Source organism: Salvelinus namaycush, chromosome 31 (genome assembly GCF_016432855.1).
Source record: "Salvelinus namaycush isolate Seneca chromosome 31, SaNama_1.0, whole genome shotgun sequence".
NCBI classification, from domain to species: Eukaryota; Metazoa; Chordata; class Actinopteri; order Salmoniformes; family Salmonidae; genus Salvelinus; species Salvelinus namaycush.
In genome coordinates this window covers 3,381,698-3,398,975 of record NC_052337.1, presented here as the reverse complement: position 1 = coordinate 3,398,975, position 17,278 = coordinate 3,381,698, and the positions used below count along the sequence as shown (strand labels likewise).

Genomic DNA, 17,278 nt, shown 5'->3' with positions numbered 1-17,278 from the left:
GCTGAGAGATTGGGCTGGAAAATGTTAAAACACTAATTCATAGAGCCATGGATGCAAGGACTGACTTTCCACAATATCAACATTATATACTGAACAAAAATAAAACGCAATATGTAACAATTTCAAAGATTTTAGTGAGTTACAGTTCATATTAGGAAATCAGTCAATTTAAATAAACTCATTAGGCCCTAATCTATGTATTTTATATAACTTGGCAGGGGTGCAGCAATGGGTGGGCCCAATGCATTCCCAGGCCCACCCTGGCTGGGGAGCCAGGCCCAGGCCCAGTCAATCAGAATTAGTTTTTCCCCACAAAAAGTCTTTATTACAGACAAAAATACTCCTCAGTTTCATTAGCTGTCCGGGTGGCTGGTCTCAGATGATCCCGCAGGTGAAGAAGCCAGATGTGGAGGTCCTGGGCTGGCATGGTTACACATGGTCTGCGGTTGTGAGGACGGTTGGACGTACTGCCAAAATTCTCTAAAACGATGTTGGAGGCAGCATTCAATTATCTGGCAACAGCTCTGGTGGACATTTCTGCATTTAGCATGCCAATTGCATGCTCCCTCAAAACGTGAGACATCTGTGGCATTGTGTTGGGTGACAAAACTGCACATTTTAAAGTGGCCTTTTATTGTCCCCAGCACAAGGTGCACCTGTGTAATGATCATGCTGTTTAATCAGCTTCTTGATATGCCACATCTGTCAGGTGGATGGATTATCTTGGCAAAGGAGAAATGCTCACTAACAGGGATGTAAACAAATTTGTGCGCAACATTTGAGTTTTTATTTTTTTTGTGCGTATAGAAAATTTGGGGATTTTTTATTTCAGCTCATGAAAAATTGGACCAACACTACATATTGCATTTATATTTTTGTTCAGTATAGTTGTATATTTTGAGCTGTGCTCCTAAAAAAGTGTGCAAACGTGTTGTAGAATCTACACCCACAGTTTGCATTCTCCAGAGAAAAAAACTGTTTTAATGCAGTAGTTTGATGCTCTGAAATGCGATAATTTGAGTGACCTGTGAAGGAAGATTTTAAATTTGTGCTTTTCTAATAACCAATTCGACTGGGTTCATGCAAGTGACTGATTGATCGTGCCTGGGAGGAATCCTCACCATCAGTATAAGCAATTTGGAAGTACGCCCAGAACATTGTTTTGAGAACGGAAAGGGATATCTCAGTTTCAAGGTCTCAGCTTGAGGAAAAGAGGCCTCGTGAGGTATTGGTCAGTCACATGCATGAACCAAAACTTAATGATTAATTAATTATGAATAAATGTAAATCATGCAAATATAACTTGTCTGTGTAAGCAGTATATAAGAGAACTAACGGGACTGCCCCGGCAGAGCTCCCGACCGACGTGTACTATGGTGCATTAAGTTTGTTGGAACCTCTCCAGCTTGCTGATAATAAAGAATGATTCATTTAATATTGACGTTAGGTGTCCCTGGTGGTAATTTCAACGACAGACCCTTCAAAAGTTGCAACACAGAAAAATGGATAAAAGAACAACATAGCCGTAGGTAATAAATACTCTTCACATTAAAATAGTAATACTATTGCCATGTGTTTTTCATTGAGTCCATATTGCATACAGACATAGATATACGGTTGTCATGACACCGCAATGGTAGCTCATGTTAGGATATGTGAAACAGCCCTCAGAATCTGAAGGCCAACAGAGCTGCTGGGGTCCAAGCTGCTCTCAGAATCTGAAGGCCAACAGATCTGCTGGGGTCCAAGCTGCTCTCAGAATCTGAAGGCCAACAGAGCTGCTGGGGTCCAAGCTGCTCTCAGAATCTGAAGGCCAACAGATCTGCTGGGGTCCAAGCTGCCCTCAGAATCTGAAGGCCAACAGACCTGCTGGGGTCCAAGCTGCTCTCAGAATCTGAAGGCCAACAGATCTGCTGGGGTCCAAGCTGCTCTCAGAATCTGAAGGTCAACAGACCTGCTGGGGTCCAAGCTGCCCTCAGAATCTGAAGGCCAACAGACCTGCTGGGGTCCAAGCTGCTCTCAGAATCTGAAGGCCAACAGAGCTGCTGGGGTCCAAGCTGCTCTCAGAATCTGAAGGCCAACAGAGCTGCTGGGGTCCAAGCTGCTCTCAGAATCTGAAGGCCAACAGATCTGCTGGGGTCCAAGCTGCCCTCAGAATCTGAAGGCCAACAGAGCTGCTGGGGTCCAAGCTGCCCTCAGAATCTGAAGGCCAACAGATCTGCTGGGGTCCAAGCTGCTCTCAGAATCTGAAGGCCAACAGAGCTGCTGGGGTCCAAGCTGCTCTCAGAATCTGAAGGTCAACAGACCTGCTGGGGTCCAAGCTGCCCTCAGAATCTGAAGGCCAACAGACCTGCTGGGGTCCAAGCTGCTCTCAGAATCTGAAGGCCAACAGAGCTGCTGGGGTCCAAGCTGCTCTCAGAATCTGAAGGCCAACAGAGCTGCTGGGGTCCAAGCTGCTCTCAGAATCTGAAGGCCAACAGAGCTGCTGGGGTCCAAGCTGCTCTCAGAATCTGAAGGCCAACAGATCTGCTGGGGTCCAAGCTGCCCTCAGAATCTGAAGGCCAACAGAGCTGCTGGGGTCCAAGCTGCTCTCAGAATCTGAAGGCCAACAGACCTGCTGGGGTCCAAGCTGCTCTCAGAATCTGAAGGCCAACAGACCTGCTGGGGTCCAAGCTGCCCTCAGAATCTGAAGGCCAACAGACCTGCTGGGGTCCAAGCTGCTCTCAGAATCTGAAGGCCAACAGAGCTGCTGGGGTCCAAGCTGCTCTCAGAATCTGAAGGCCAACAGAGCTGCTGGGGTCCAAGCTGCTCTCAGAATCTGAAGGCCAACAGATCTGCTGGGGTCCAAGCTGCCCTCAGAATCTGAAGGCCAACAGAGCTGCTGGGGTCCAAGCTGCCCTCAGAATCTGAAGGCCAACAGACCTGCTGGGGTCCAAGCTGCTCTCAGAATCTGAAGGCCAACAGATCTGCTGGGGTCCAAGCTGCTCTCAGAATCTGAAGGTCAACAGACCTGCTGGGGTCCAAGCTGCCCTCAGAATCTGAAGGCCAACAGACCTGCTGGGGTCCAAGCTGCTCTCAGAATCTGAAGGCCAACAGAGCTGCTGGGGTCCAAGCTGCTCTCAGAATCTGAAGGCCAACAGAGCTGCTGGGGTCCAAGCTGCTCTCAGAATCTGAAGGCCAACAGATCTGCTGGGGTCCAAGCTGCCCTCAGAATCTGAAGGCCAACAGAGCTGCTGGGGTCCAAGCTGCCCTCAGAATCTGAAGGCCAACAGACCTGCTGGGGTCCAAGCTGCTCTCAGAATCTGAAGGCCAACAGACCTGCTGGGGTCCAAGCTGCTCTCAGAATCTGAAGGCCAACAGACCTGCTGGGGTCCAAGCTGCCCTCAGAATCTGAAGGCCAACAGAGCTGCTGGGGTCCAAGCTGCTCTCAGAATCTGAAGGCCAACAGATCTGCTGGGGTCCAAGCTGCTCTCAGAATCTGAAGGCCAACAGATCTGCTGGGGTCCAAGCTGCTCTCAGAATCTGAAGGCCAACAGAGCTGCTGGGGTCCAAGCTGCCCTCAGAATCTGAAGGCCAACAGACCTGCTGGGGTCCAAGCTGCTCTCAGAATCTGAAGGCCAACAGAGCTGCTGGGGTCCAAGCTGCTCTCAGAATCTGAAGGCCAACAGAGCTGCTGGGGTCCAAGCTGCTCTCAGAATCTGAAGGCCAACAGACCTGCTGGGGTCCAAGCTGCTCTCAGAATCTGAAGGCCAACAGACCTGCTGGGGTCCAAGCTGCTCTCAGAATCTGAAGGCCAACAGATCTGCTGGGGTCCAAGCTGCTCTCAGAATCTGAAGGTCAACAGACCTGCTGGGGTCCAAGCTGCCCTCAGAATCTGAAGGCCAACAGACCTGCTGGGGTCCAAGCTGCTCTCAGAATCTGAAGGCCAACAGAGCTGCTGGGGTCCAAGCTGCTCTCAGAATCTGAAGGCCAACAGAGCTGCTGGGGTCCAAGCTGCTCTCAGAATCTGAAGGCCAACAGATCTGCTGGGGTCCAAGCTGCCCTCAGAATCTGAAGGCAAACAGAGCTGCTGGGGTCCAAGCTGCTCTCAGAATCTGAAGGCCAACAGACCTGCTGGGGTCCAAGCTGCTCTCAGAATCTGAAGGCCAACAGATCTGCTGGGGTCCAAGCTGCTCTCAGAATCTGAAGGTCAACAGACCTGCTGGGGTCCAAGCTGCCCTCAGAATCTGAAGGCCAACAGACCTGCTGGGGTCCAAGCTGCTCTCAGAATCTGAAGGCCAACAGAGCTGCTGGGGTCCAAGCTGCTCTCAGAATCTGAAGGCCAACAGAGCTGCTGGGGTCCAAGCTGCTCTCAGAATCTGAAGGCCAACAGATCTGCTGGGGTCCAAGCTGCCCTCAGAATCTGAAGGCCAACAGAGCTGCTGGGGTCCAAGCTGCCCTCAGAATCTGAAGGCCAACAGACCTGCTGGGGTCCAAGCTGCTCTCAGAATCTGAAGGCCAACAGACCTGCTGGGGTCCAAGCTGCTCTCAGAATCTGAAGGCCAACAGACCTGCTGGGGTCCAAGCTGCCCTCAGAATCTGAAGGCCAACAGATCTGCTGGGGTCCAAGCTGCTCTCAGAATCTGAAGGCCAACAGATCTGCTGGGGTCCAAGCTGCTCTCAGAATCTGAAGGCCAACAGATCTGCTGGGGTCCAAGCTGCTCTCAGAATCTGAAGGCCAACAGAGCTGCTGGGGTCCAAGCTGCCCTCAGAATCTGAAGGCCAACAGAGCTGCTGGGGTCCAAGCTGCTCTCAGAATCTGAAGGCCAACAGAGCTGCTGGGGTCCAAGCTGCTCTCAGAATCTGAAGGCCAACAGACCTGCTGGGGTCCAAGCTGCTCTCAGAATCTGAAGGCCAACAGACCTGCTGGGGTCCAAGCTGCTCTCAGAATCTGAAGGCCAACAGATCTGCTGGGGTCCAAGCTGCTCTCAGAATCTGAAGGTCAACAGACCTGCTGGGGTCCAAGCTGCCCTCAGAATCTGAAGGCCAACAGACCTGCTGGGGTCCAAGCTGCTCTCAGAATCTGAAGGCCAACAGAGCTGCTGGGGTCCAAGCTGCTCTCAGAATCTGAAGGCCAACAGAGCTGCTGGGGTCCAAGCTGCTCTCAGAATCTGAAGGCCAACAGATCTGCTGGGGTCCAAGCTGCCCTCAGAATCTGAAGGCCAACAGAGCTGCTGGGGTCCAAGCTGCCCTCAGAATCTGAAGGCCAACAGACCTGCTGGGGTCCAAGCTGCTCTCAGAATCTGAAGGCCAACAGATCTGCTGGGGTCCAAGCTGCTCTCAGAATCTGAAGGTCAACAGACCTGCTGGGGTCCAAGCTGCCCTCAGAATCTGAAGGCCAACAGACCTGCTGGGGTCCAAGCTGCTCTCAGAATCTGAAGGCCAACAGAGCTGCTGGGGTCCAAGCTGCTCTCAGAATCTGAAGGCCAACAGAGCTGCTGGGGTCCAAGCTGCTCTCAGAATCTGAAGGCCAACAGATCTGCTGGGGTCCAAGCTGCCCTCAGAATCTGAAGGCCAACAGAGCTGCTGGGGTCCAAGCTGCCCTCAGAATCTGAAGGCCAACAGACCTGCTGGGGTCCAAGCTGCTCTCAGAATCTGAAGGCCAACAGATCTGCTGGGGTCCAAGCTGCTCTCAGAATCTGAAGGTCAACAGACCTGCTGGGGTCCAAGCTGCCCTCAGAATCTGAAGGCCAACAGACCTGCTGGGGTCCAAGCTGCTCTCAGAATCTGAAGGCCAACAGAGCTGCTGGGGTCCAAGCTGCTCTCAGAATCTGAAGGCCAACAGAGCTGCTGGGGTCCAAGCTGCTCTCAGAATCTGAAGGCCAACAGATCTGCTGGGGTCCAAGCTGCCCTCAGAATCTGAAGGCCAACAGAGCTGCTGGGGTCCAAGCTGCCCTCAGAATCTGAAGGCCAACAGACCTGCTGGGGTCCAAGCTGCTCTCAGAATCTGAAGGCCAACAGACCTGCTGGGGTCCAAGCTGCTCTCAGAATCTGAAGGCCAACAGACCTGCTGGGGTCCAAGCTGCCCTCAGAATCTGAAGGCCAACAGATCTGCTGGGGTCCAAGCTGCTCTCAGAATCTGAAGGCCAACAGATCTGCTGGGGTCCAAGCTGCTCTCAGAATCTGAAGGCCAACAGATCTGCTGGGGTCCAAGCTGCTCTCAGAATCTGAAGGCCAACAGAGCTGCTGGGGTCCAAGCTGCCCTCAGAATCTGAAGGCCAACAGAGCTGCTGGGGTCCAAGCTGCTCTCAGAATCTGAAGGCCAACAGAGCTGCTGGGGTCCAAGCTGCTCTCAGAATCTGAAGGCCAACAGACCTGCTGGGGTCCAAGCTGCTCTCAGAATCTGAAGGCCAACAGACCTGCTGGGGTCCAAGCTGCTCTCAGAATCTGAAGGCCAACAGATCTGCTGGGGTCCAAGCTGCTCTCAGAATCTGAAGGTCAACAGACCTGCTGGGGTCCAAGCTGCCCTCAGAATCTGAAGGCCAACAGACCTGCTGGGGTCCAAGCTGCTCTCAGAATCTGAAGGCCAACAGAGCTGCTGGGGTCCAAGCTGCTCTCAGAATCTGAAGGCCAACAGAGCTGCTGGGGTCCAAGCTGCTCTCAGAATCTGAAGGCCAACAGATCTGCTGGGGTCCAAGCTGCCCTCAGAATCTGAAGGCCAACAGACCTGCTGGGGTCCAAGCTGCTCTCAGAATCTGAAGGCCAACAGAGCTGCTGGGGTCCAAGCTGCTCTCAGAATCTGAAGGCCAACAGAGCTGCTGGGGTCCAAGCTGCTCTCAGAATCTGAAGGCCAACAGATCTGCTGGGGTCCAAGCTGCCCTCAGAATCTGAAGGCCAACAGAGCTGCTGGGGTCCAAGCTGCCCTCAGAATCTGAAGGCCAACAGACCTGCTCGGGTCCAAGCTGCTCTCAGAATCTGAAGGCCAACAGACCTGCTGGGGTCCAAGCTGCTCTCAGAATCTGAAGGCCAACAGACCTGCTGGGGTCCAAGCTGCCCTCAGAATCTGAAGGCCAACAGATCTGCTGGGGTCCAAGCTGCTCTCAGAATCTGAAGGCCAACAGATCTGCTGGGGTCCAAGCTGCTCTCAGAATCTGAAGGCCAACAGATCTGCTGGGGTCCAAGCTGCTCTCAGAATCTGAAGGCCAACAGACCTGCTGGGGTCCAAGCTGCTCTCAGAATCTGAAGGCCAACAGATCTGCTGGGGTCCAAGCTGCTCTCAGAATCTGAAGGTCAACAGACCTGCTGGGGTCCAAGCTGCCCTCAGAATCTGAAGGCCAACAGACCTGCTGGGGTCCAAGCTGCTCTCAGAATCTGAAGGCCAACAGAGCTGCTGGGGTCCAAGCTGCTCTCAGAATCTGAAGGCCAACAGAGCTGCTGGGGTCCAAGCTGCTCTCAGAATCTGAAGGCCAACAGATCTGCTGGGGTCCAAGCTGCCCTCAGAATCTGAAGGCCAACAGAGCTGCTGGGGTCCAAGCTGCCCTCAGAATCTGAAGGCCAACAGACCTGCTGGGGTCCAAGCTGCTCTCAGAATCTGAAGGCCAACAGACCTGCTGGGGTCCAAGCTGCCCTCAGAATCTGAAGGCCAACAGAGCTGCTGGGGTCCAAGCTGCTCTCAGAATCTGAAGGCCAACAGATCTGCTGGGGTCCAAGCTGCTCTCAGAATCTGAAGGCCAACAGATCTGCTGGGGTCCAAGCTGCTCTCAGAATCTGAAGGCCAACAGAGCTGGTGGGGTCCAAGCTGCCCTCAGAATCTGAAGGCCAACAGAGCTGCTGGGGTCCAAGCTGCTCTCAGAATCTGAAGGCCAACAGAGCTGCTGGGGTCCAAGCTGCTCTCAGAATCTGAAGGCCAACAGAGCTGCTGGGGTCCAAGCTGCTCTCAGAATCTGAAGGCCAACAGAGCTGCTGGGGTCCAAGCTGCCCTCAGAATCTGAAGGCCAACAGACCTGCTGGGGTCCAAGCTGCTCTCAGAATCTGAAGGCCAACAGACCTGCTGGGGTCCAAGCTGCTCTCAGAATCTGAAGGCCAACAGAGCTGCTGGGGTCCAAGCTGCTCTCAGAATCTGAAGGCCAACAGAGCTGCTGGGGTCCAAGCTGCTCTCAGAATCTGAAGGCCAACAGAGCTGCTGGGGTCCAAGCTGCTCTCAGAATCTGAAGGCCAACAGACCTGCTGGGGTCCAAGCTGCTCTCAGAATCTGAAGGCCAACAGAGCTGCTGGGGTCCAAGCTGCTCTCAGAATCTGAAGGCCAACAGAGCTGCTGGGGTCCAAGCTGCTCTCAGAATCTGAAGGCCAACAGACCTGCTGGGGTCCAAGCTGCTCTCAGAATCTGAAGGCCAACAGACCTGCTGGGGTCCAAGCTGCTCTCAGAATCTGAAGGCCAACAGATCTGCTGGGGTCCAAGCTGCTCTCAGAATCTGAAGGTCAACAGACCTGCTGGGGTCCAAGCTGCCCTCAGAATCTGAAGGTCAACAGACCTGCTGGGGTCCAAGCTGCCCTCAGAATCTGAAGGCCAACAGACCTGCTGGGGTCCAAGCTGCTCTCAGAATCTGAAGGCCAACAGAGCTGCTGGGGTCCAAGCTGCTCTCAGAATCTGAAGGCCAACAGAGCTGCTGGGGTCCAAGCTGCTCTCAGAATCTGAAGGCCAACAGATCTGCTGGGGTCCAAGCTGCCCTCAGAATCTGAAGGCCAACAGAGCTGCTGGGGTCCAAGCTGCCCTCAGAATCTGAAGGCCAACAGACCTGCTCGGGTCCAAGCTGCTCTCAGAATCTGAAGGCCAACAGACCTGCTGGGGTCCAAGCTGCTCTCAGAATCTGAAGGCCAACAGACCTGCTGGGGTCCAAGCTGCCCTCAGAATCTGAAGGCCAACAGATCTGCTGGGGTCCAAGCTGCTCTCAGAATCTGAAGGCCAACAGATCTGCTGGGGTCCAAGCTGCTCTCAGAATCTGAAGGCCAACAGATCTGCTGGGGTCCAAGCTGCTCTCAGAATCTGAAGGCCAACAGAGCTGCTGGGGTCCAAGCTGCCCTCAGAATCTGAAGGCCAACAGAGCTGCTGGGGTCCAAGCTGCTCTCAGAATCTGAAGGCCAACAGAGCTGCTGGGGTCCAAGCTGCTCTCAGAATCTGAAGGCCAACAGAGCTGCTGGGGTCCAAGCTGCTCTCAGAATCTGAAGGCCAACAGACCTGCTGGGGTCCAAGCTGCCCTCAGAATCTGAAGGCCAACAGACCTGCTGGGGTCCAAGCTGCTCTCAGAATCTGAAGGCCAACAGACCTGCTGGGGTCCAAGCTGCTCTCAGAATCTGAAGGCCAACAGAGCTGCTGGGGTCCAAGCTGCTCTCAGAATCTGAAGGCCAACAGAGCTGCTGGGGTCCAAGCTGCTCTCAGAATCTGAAGGCCAACAGACCTGCTGGGGTCCAAGCTGCTCTCAGAATCTGAAGGCCAACAGATCTGCTGGGGTCCAAGCTGCCCTCAGAATCTGAAGGCCAACAGAGCTGCTGGGGTCCAAGCTGCTCTCAGAATCTGAAGGCCAACAGACCTGCTGGGGTCCAAGCTGCTCTCAGAATCTGAAGGCCAACAGAGCTGCTGGGGTCCAAGCTGCTCTCAGAATCTGAAGGCCAACAGAGCTGCTGGGGTCCAAGCTGCTCTCAGAATCTGAAGGCCAACAGAGCTGCTGGGGTCCAAGCTGCCCTCAGAATCTGAAGGCCAACAGACCTGCTGGGGTCCAAGCTGGTCCATGTGCATTGTGCCCAGTGTTACATTTAACAAAAGTAACGTGTTAATTTACAATATTACTTTGCATTGTAACGCCTTATATAACACTCGTTATGTTATTTTGCGTTACTTTCACGATACATTCACTGGTTTCTCTTTTCATCTGTGCTTAAATTAGCCAAATACACTGAGTGAACAAAACATTAGGAACACCTGCACTGTCCATGACAGACTGACCAGGTGAAAGCTATGATCCCTTATTGATGTCACATTGATGTCAGTGTAGATGAAGTGGAGGAGACGGGGTTAAAGAAGGATTTTTAAACCTCGAGACAATTGAGACATGGATTGTGTGTGTGTGTGTGTGCCATTCCGAGGGTGAATGGGCAAGACAAGATATGTAGGTGCCTTTGAACTGGGTATGGTAGTAGGTGCCAGGCGCACCGTTTACAGTGTGTCACTGCAATGCTGCTGGGGATTTCTCGCTCAACAGTTTCCCGTGTGTATCAAGAATGGTCCACCACCCAAAGGACATCCAGCCAACGGCAGGCCAGTGGTCGAAAGCAGGTCATTGATGAAAGAGGACAGAGGAGGCAGACAATAATTTTAGTTAGTCAACTGACATAATAATAATAATAAACAACTTGACACAACTGTAGGAAGCATTGGAGTCAACATGGGCCAGCATCCCTGTGGAATGCTTACAAAACCTTGTAGAGTCCATGCCCCGACGAATTGAGTCTGTTCTGAGGGCAAAAGGGGGTGCAACTCAATATTAGGAAGGTGTTCCTAATGTTCTGTCCACTCAGTGTACACTGCAAGTCAAACATCTGTACAGATATCCTATCTTTCCATTCAAAATCTCTCTCTCGAACCGCCAGTTCTGGTTAGACCGCACGTACACGGACCCACATGTACACAAAGTAACAATTTTTATATTACCCAGTTTTAAAAAGTAACGCGTTACATTACTAGTTACTCAACAACAAAAAAGCAATCTGATTACATAAGATGTTACTTTTGTAAAGACCCTAGCGGCCATATCAAAGTGTTGTGGCGTTTCGGGTGGCCATTGCAAGGTTCTTGAGCGAGAATCGAACTTGGCATCCTAAGGGCAATAGACAGACGTGTTACCACACGCTCCAGGGGGCTCTAATCAGTCTTATCAATGACAGGTTGGTTACAGTAGGAATGTAAGGCCTTTACAGCTCAAAGACACCTACCAAGAGAGAGTCTCTCAAAGCAAGCCGGACTTCATATTTAACTCACATCATCAGGAGTGCATATGAGGCTGAGCTCTGACGGTGACTTTTCTTTTCAACAGCTGTGAGATGACACAGCTGTTGAACTACGCTTGTTTTCTATGGCACGGGGATGAGGTTTATGCTCGCAATAATATTTATCTTTACTAGAAAACACGGCTGGGAGTAAAAAAAGAAAACGTTTCGTGACATGTGCTTTACATTTTCTCCACAAACATATCGTACTTAACTCAAATGTAGCGGGAGAGCGCTGTGCCTGGCGGGCGCCAATGTTAACGTACGCTGTCATCACCCTGGCGGAGGACATCTTCTCTTGGCTAATGACTAATGCCGGGGATCTAAACACCGTCCTCTAGTCTAATGAGCTGTAATCATTTAAAGCTGCCATCTGCAGTTGCTACATTCATTTTTGGACTTTAAAAAATTTACCTATTGATTCTTGAAGAATATAATTTATAAATGCCTCATAAACTTAGTTCAACTGCCGTACCCCATTAGAACCCCAAATATAAGCTTGTTTTATTCCAATGTTTGTAAACAAAGTAACTGTAAACAAACACTACATAGCCTCATAACATGGTTCAAACTATAATTTTGATATCATGTATGGTCAGTCCTTGCATCCATAGCTCTGTCTATGAATTTGAGAGTGGTTTCTCCAGCCTCATCAACAGCTTTTTACAGAAACAGGGGTGGGGGGGAAATGCTGTGTTATCGTTTCAACTTCTGATTGCCCCTTTAAATCATCCCTTTTGTATAGAGAGGAGCGGCGGCCTCTCCATCTCTTTGACGTCTAGAACAGAGAGTGAGACAGAGACTGTCATGCTAGATTGTCTACAGTGGAGTAGACCACAGTGAATGTTCACTAGTTTCATTTGTACAGTGTTTATATTCTGGACACTAGTTTCATTTGTACAGTGTTCATATTCTGGACACTAGTTTCATTTGTACAGTGTTCATATTCTGGACACTAGTTTCATTTGTACAGTGTTCATATTCTGGACACTAGTTTCATTTGTACAGTGTTCATATTCTGGACACTAGTTTCATTTGTACAGTGTTCATATTCTGGACACTAGTTTCATTTGTACAGTGTTCATATTCTGGACACTAGTTTCATTTGTACAGTACAGTGTTAGTGTTCTGGACACAAAGGGAGCAGAATATTGATTTAGAAACCTGGTTGTGTGGGGTTAGATTACTTCTCAGACCACTTTGTCATCAGTACTGGGTAATGCCAACTCCTTCTGCCCAGGACACACTAATGTCATCACTTCTGAAAAGCCAAACAATGGTCCCATACTACCCTAATAAAGGACTTGGAGATGAAGACTTCATAGTTCATAGTGATCATTTCATGGTGGTAAGAATTTCAATGAAACTGTCCCTTGTACTGCAGTCCTTCACGTAGTAACAGATCAAATCAAAGTGTATTTGTCACGGGCGCCAAATACAACAGGTGTAGTAGACCTTACAGTGAAATGCTGAATACAACAGGTGTAGTAGACCTCACAGTGAAATGCTGAATACAACAGGTGTAGTAGACCTTACAGTGAAATGCTGAATACAACAGGTGTAGTAGACCTTACAGTGAAATGCTTACTTACAGGCTCTAACCAATAGTGCGAAAAAAATGTGTGTGTGTGTGTGTAAGTAAAGAAATAAAACAGTAAAAAGACATTTGAAAATAACAGTAGCAAGGCTATATACAGACACCGGTTAGTCAGGCTTATTGAGCTAGTATATACATGTAGATGTGGTTAAAGTGACTATGCATATATGATGAACAGAGAGTAGCAGAAGCGTAAAAAGAGGGGTTGGCGGGTGGTGGGACACAATGCAGATAGCCCGGTTAGCCAATGTGCGGGAGCACTGGTTGGTCGGCCCAATTGAGGTAGTATGTACATGAATGTATAGTTAAAGTGACTATGCACATAAGATAAACAGAGAGTAGCAGCAGCTAACATAGGCTTCAGTAGTTCAAATCCCACATGCTTTTTGTTACGGCTTTTCATTTTATGACGAAAATAAACCTAATCCTGCAACACTCGAAGTAAATCCACTGTTATCAATGAAAACAATTTCCAGCAGGTTTTATTAGCCCTAATATTTACTAGCCTAATTAAAATGTCTGGAGGACACGTTGACGTTACACTGTGTTGATATAATTACAACAAATTCTGAGCGAGCAGACTGCCGACCACCGAAAAATTCAGTCCCAAAAAAAAGACTGGCTCCAAAACGAAACGATCCATAAGATTCCATCTTGGGACTCCCCCTGTCAGTCCCAGCAGTGCATGTCTTTCACAGTTGAGCTCCTGGAGCCCAGCTCCGGCTTTAAATCAAGCCCCCGTTAGAAGTGCTGCGCTTCCGGGCCCACGCTTGGTCGCGCTCCCTCAAGGCAGACTCTGTATCTACAACCTTGCCTGAAGAACTCATTAGAGCCATTGGAGGAATGAGCTCCCCTGTCATGATGCACAGTCCCGTCCCCCCCCCGCCTGTGTGTGTGTGTGTGTGTGTGTGTGTGTGTGTGTGTGTGTGTGTGTGTGTGTGTGTGTGTGTGTGTGTGTGTGTGTGTGTGTGTGTGTGTGTGTGTGTGAGAAAGGTATGTTGGTGGGTGAGACGGGGGGGCGGACTCCCACTTACTTGAAGTTGTCGTCCTCTACGAACTTCTGAAGCTCCTCGATATAGCGCACGGACATTAAATACTTCTGAACATGGGGGAGGGTCACCAGGTGATCTGTGAAGGGGGGAAGTGGTATGGGGGAGGGAGAGAGGGTAGCAGGAAGACAAAAAACAGACAGTAAGACAAGAGAGACCAAGAGAGAGACAGACAGTGAGAGAGAGACCAAGAGAGAGAGACAGTGAGAGAGAGACGGTTTGGAACACTTCATTGTCTTCCTCTTATGTGTTATTTGTTGAGCTACATTTACTGCAACACGGATAGCAGTATCTCCTCCTAACCCCTCCCATCGGCAACAGTCTCCTCCTAACCCCTCCCATCGGCAACAGTCTCCTCCTAACCCCACCCATCGGCAACAGTCTCCTCCTAACCCCACCCATCGGCAACAGTCTCCTCCTAACCCCTCCCATCGGCAACAGTCTCCTCCTAACCCCTCCCATCGGCAACAGTCTCCTCTAATCCCCTCCCATCGGCAACAGTCTCCTCCTAACCCCTCGCATCGGCAACAGTCTCCTCCTAACCCCTCCCATCGGCAACAGTCTCCTCCTAACCCCTCCCATCGGCAAAAGTCTCCTCTAATCCCCTCCCATCGGCAACAGTCTCCTCCTAACCCCTCGCATCGGCAACAGTCTCCTCCTAACCCCTCCCATCGGCAACAGTCTCCTAACCCCTCCCATCGGCAACAGTCTCCTAACCCCTCCCATCGGCAACAGTCTCCTCCTAACCCCTCCCATCGGTAACAGTCTCCTAACCCCTCCCATCGGCAACAGTCTCCTAATTCCTCTAATCAGCAGCACTCTACTTCTAACGCAAATGAACATCTGAGAAGTCTGGGTAATCCTTCCCCCGTTCTCTCCTCAAAGTCTGGACCGAGTGAAACAAATGGCTAGCGCCTAGCCGGCAGTACGTGAGAGACATGACGTGTAAGCTCTGGGGGCGAACACTGAGCGGTTTGGTTGTTGCATTTTAATGCTGTTACCAGCTGTCGTAGGGAGTTAAGGTTGTACATGTGTGCATTTCGGCCCCATGCGGTTGCCATCTTGTTCGGGCCCTGGGGAAGTTCTCGGAACCTCGCTGGCATTGGCCTTGCCGCTCATCTCTGTATGCGTCGATGAGGGATTTACTTTATTTAAACCAACTCCGCTAACAATGATGCCATGGCAGCGAGGCCAACTACAACTGGAATTAATAACCTGTCCTTCGTTTCACTGTGCTTGTTCTTTACTCTGCACAACATTTCATATACACTGTAAAAGTCTTATGCCAGGCCAGGATTTGATGGGCTTGCATAAACATTATTGCAACACTTTTAGGGTTCATGAGCTCAGTCTTGTTGCAGTTGAAGAGACATCTTGGATCCGAGATCTGTTCCACAGTTCCAATGTAGAAATGAGGAGTAAACATGTGCTTGCTCTTGCCAGTGTTGCCTAACTAAAAGTATCTTCAAAGCAGGCAAACTAAAGAGGATGTACATGCAAGGACAGCAGGACTACCATCATACAGGCTTGAGGGAACATTCGTTTAACACTAGAACCCGCGCCTGGCCTTTCGGTCTATCAGTACCCTCTAGAGAATGTTGAGAAAGTTGCCGGGCGTTCCTTTAGCATATGCATCAGATATCAATATAAAAAATTAACAATAGTTATTTGTTTACATAGAGTCGAGGATATGTTTTGTATAATTCTACAAAGTCACAGAAAAAGCGTAGGCCTATAACTTAGTTTCGTTTCTATTACGATAAAAACATCACAGTGTAGTCCATTTGATCAACTTTACTTGTAGATTTGATTAGTAAGAGAGTTATAGGAACTAATAAAGTCCAGTTACAGCTTATTTTGACAAAGTAGAAACTAAAAAGATAATATAACCAGTCAGGTGTGCAGGTGAAATTATTTCCAGTATTCCTAATGTCACGATCTTCTTTGGGAGAAAGAGAGGAGGACCAAAACGCAGCGTGATGTGAATCCATTCTTCTATTTATTAAACGAAGAACACCTAAACAAACTATACAAACTAAACAAAATAACAAACGACCGTGACGCTAATGAAACCGAGTGCAGACATGCAACATCAACTAACATAGACAATCACCCACAACCCACAATGACAAAACAGGCTACCTAAATATGGTTCCCAATCAGAGACAACGACTAACACCTGCCTCTGATTGAGAACCATATCAGGCCAAACACAGAAATAGAAAACTAGACACACAACATAGAATGCCCACTCAGATCAAACCCTGACCAAACAAAACATAGAAACATACAAAGCAAACTATGGTCAGGGCGTGACACCTAAAGAGAAGCACCAGTGCATAAACAATTGTAAATGATGAATAGCATAAATACATTTTTGTGGAAATATATTCATGACCAGATATAAAAAGTAATTTGTTGACTGTATCAGACACTATTGTGCCATTATACCCAGTGTCTCCACGAATTAATCAAATCTAGTCTTTCTTTACGCTTTTTGGGTCCACAGTCATCACACATCGTCAGCGTTTTGTGCGAGCAAGCCCCACAAACAAATTGGTTGTACTGCACACAGTTTTCATGAATTTTGAGAGTTATTTGACAAAGGTAAGTGTCATAGAAACTGCAGAACATGCTCTTTCAGCTACTATTTAGAAATCTAAACATTTGACTTTGAAGGAGGATTTGATAAAGTGATGCTCCTTTCCCTGCCTCTGTCAATTACAAGATGCCGCCCATCTCCTCATGTACAATTTGACAACTGCTAGGCCTAATATTGTCACTCACCAGATTGTCAATTTAATCTTGTCTATATATATATATATATATATATTGTCTATCTCTCTTATTATGTGTAAAGTTCGTTTTGGTTTAGTTAGGGTGTAGTTTGTCATCCATGTGTCATTCATTCAGTGGGCTGTCATTGTTTGCTTGCCTGTATAGAGTCAAGGAGATCTTTTGCATTAAAAAAAATAAAGGACTATTGCAACATTTAGCATGTTTTCATTTCCCTTACAATACATTTGATTAGTAATAGAGTTATAGTAAATCAAACAGTCCTATAACAGCTTCTGTTTACAAAGGTGTGCAGTCAAATTATTTGCTGCTTATAAATAGGCATAACAAACTCATCATTACACTATTGCGTCTCAAAATTAAATCAACCTCGTCACCCTCCATATTTTCAGTTGGGCCTAATTTGAATTAATTTGTGAAGTAATGTGCACAATTATCACCATTCATCCATTTGTCATTCATTCAGTGAGGAGAGAGAGACTCATTAGCGCCACATTGGCTGGGTACCAACATCCTACAGCATATTGTCTTGGAGTCTGGCTTGGTACCAACGTACTACAGCACATTATCTTGGAGCCTGGCTGGGTACCAACGTCCTACAGCACATTGTCTTGAAGCCTGGCTGGGTACCAACGTCCTACAGCACATTGTCTTGGAGCCTGGCTGGGTACCAACGTCCTACAGCACATTGTCTTGGAGCCTGGCTGGGTCTCAATGTCCTACAGCACATTATCTTGGAGCCTGGCTGGGTACCAACGTCCTACAGCACATTGTCTTGGAGCCTGGCTGGGTACCAACATCCTACAGCACATTGTCT

At 49.2% G+C, this 17,278-nt stretch overlaps 1 protein-coding gene across 1 annotated transcript in view; it reads right to left on the bottom strand.

The window, feature by feature from the left end:
- The window catches only part of LOC120026320 (ras-specific guanine nucleotide-releasing factor RalGPS1-like), a 202,082-nt gene that overhangs the window by 50,673 nt on the left and 134,131 nt on the right, over nucleotides 1–17,278 (bottom strand). Inside the window, exon 9 of the mRNA XM_038971157.1 lies at nucleotides 13,651–13,744. Within this exon, the coding sequence (XP_038827085.1) occupies nucleotides 13,651–13,744 (94 nt within the window). The remainder of the gene's footprint in view (nucleotides 1–13,650; nucleotides 13,745–17,278) is intronic.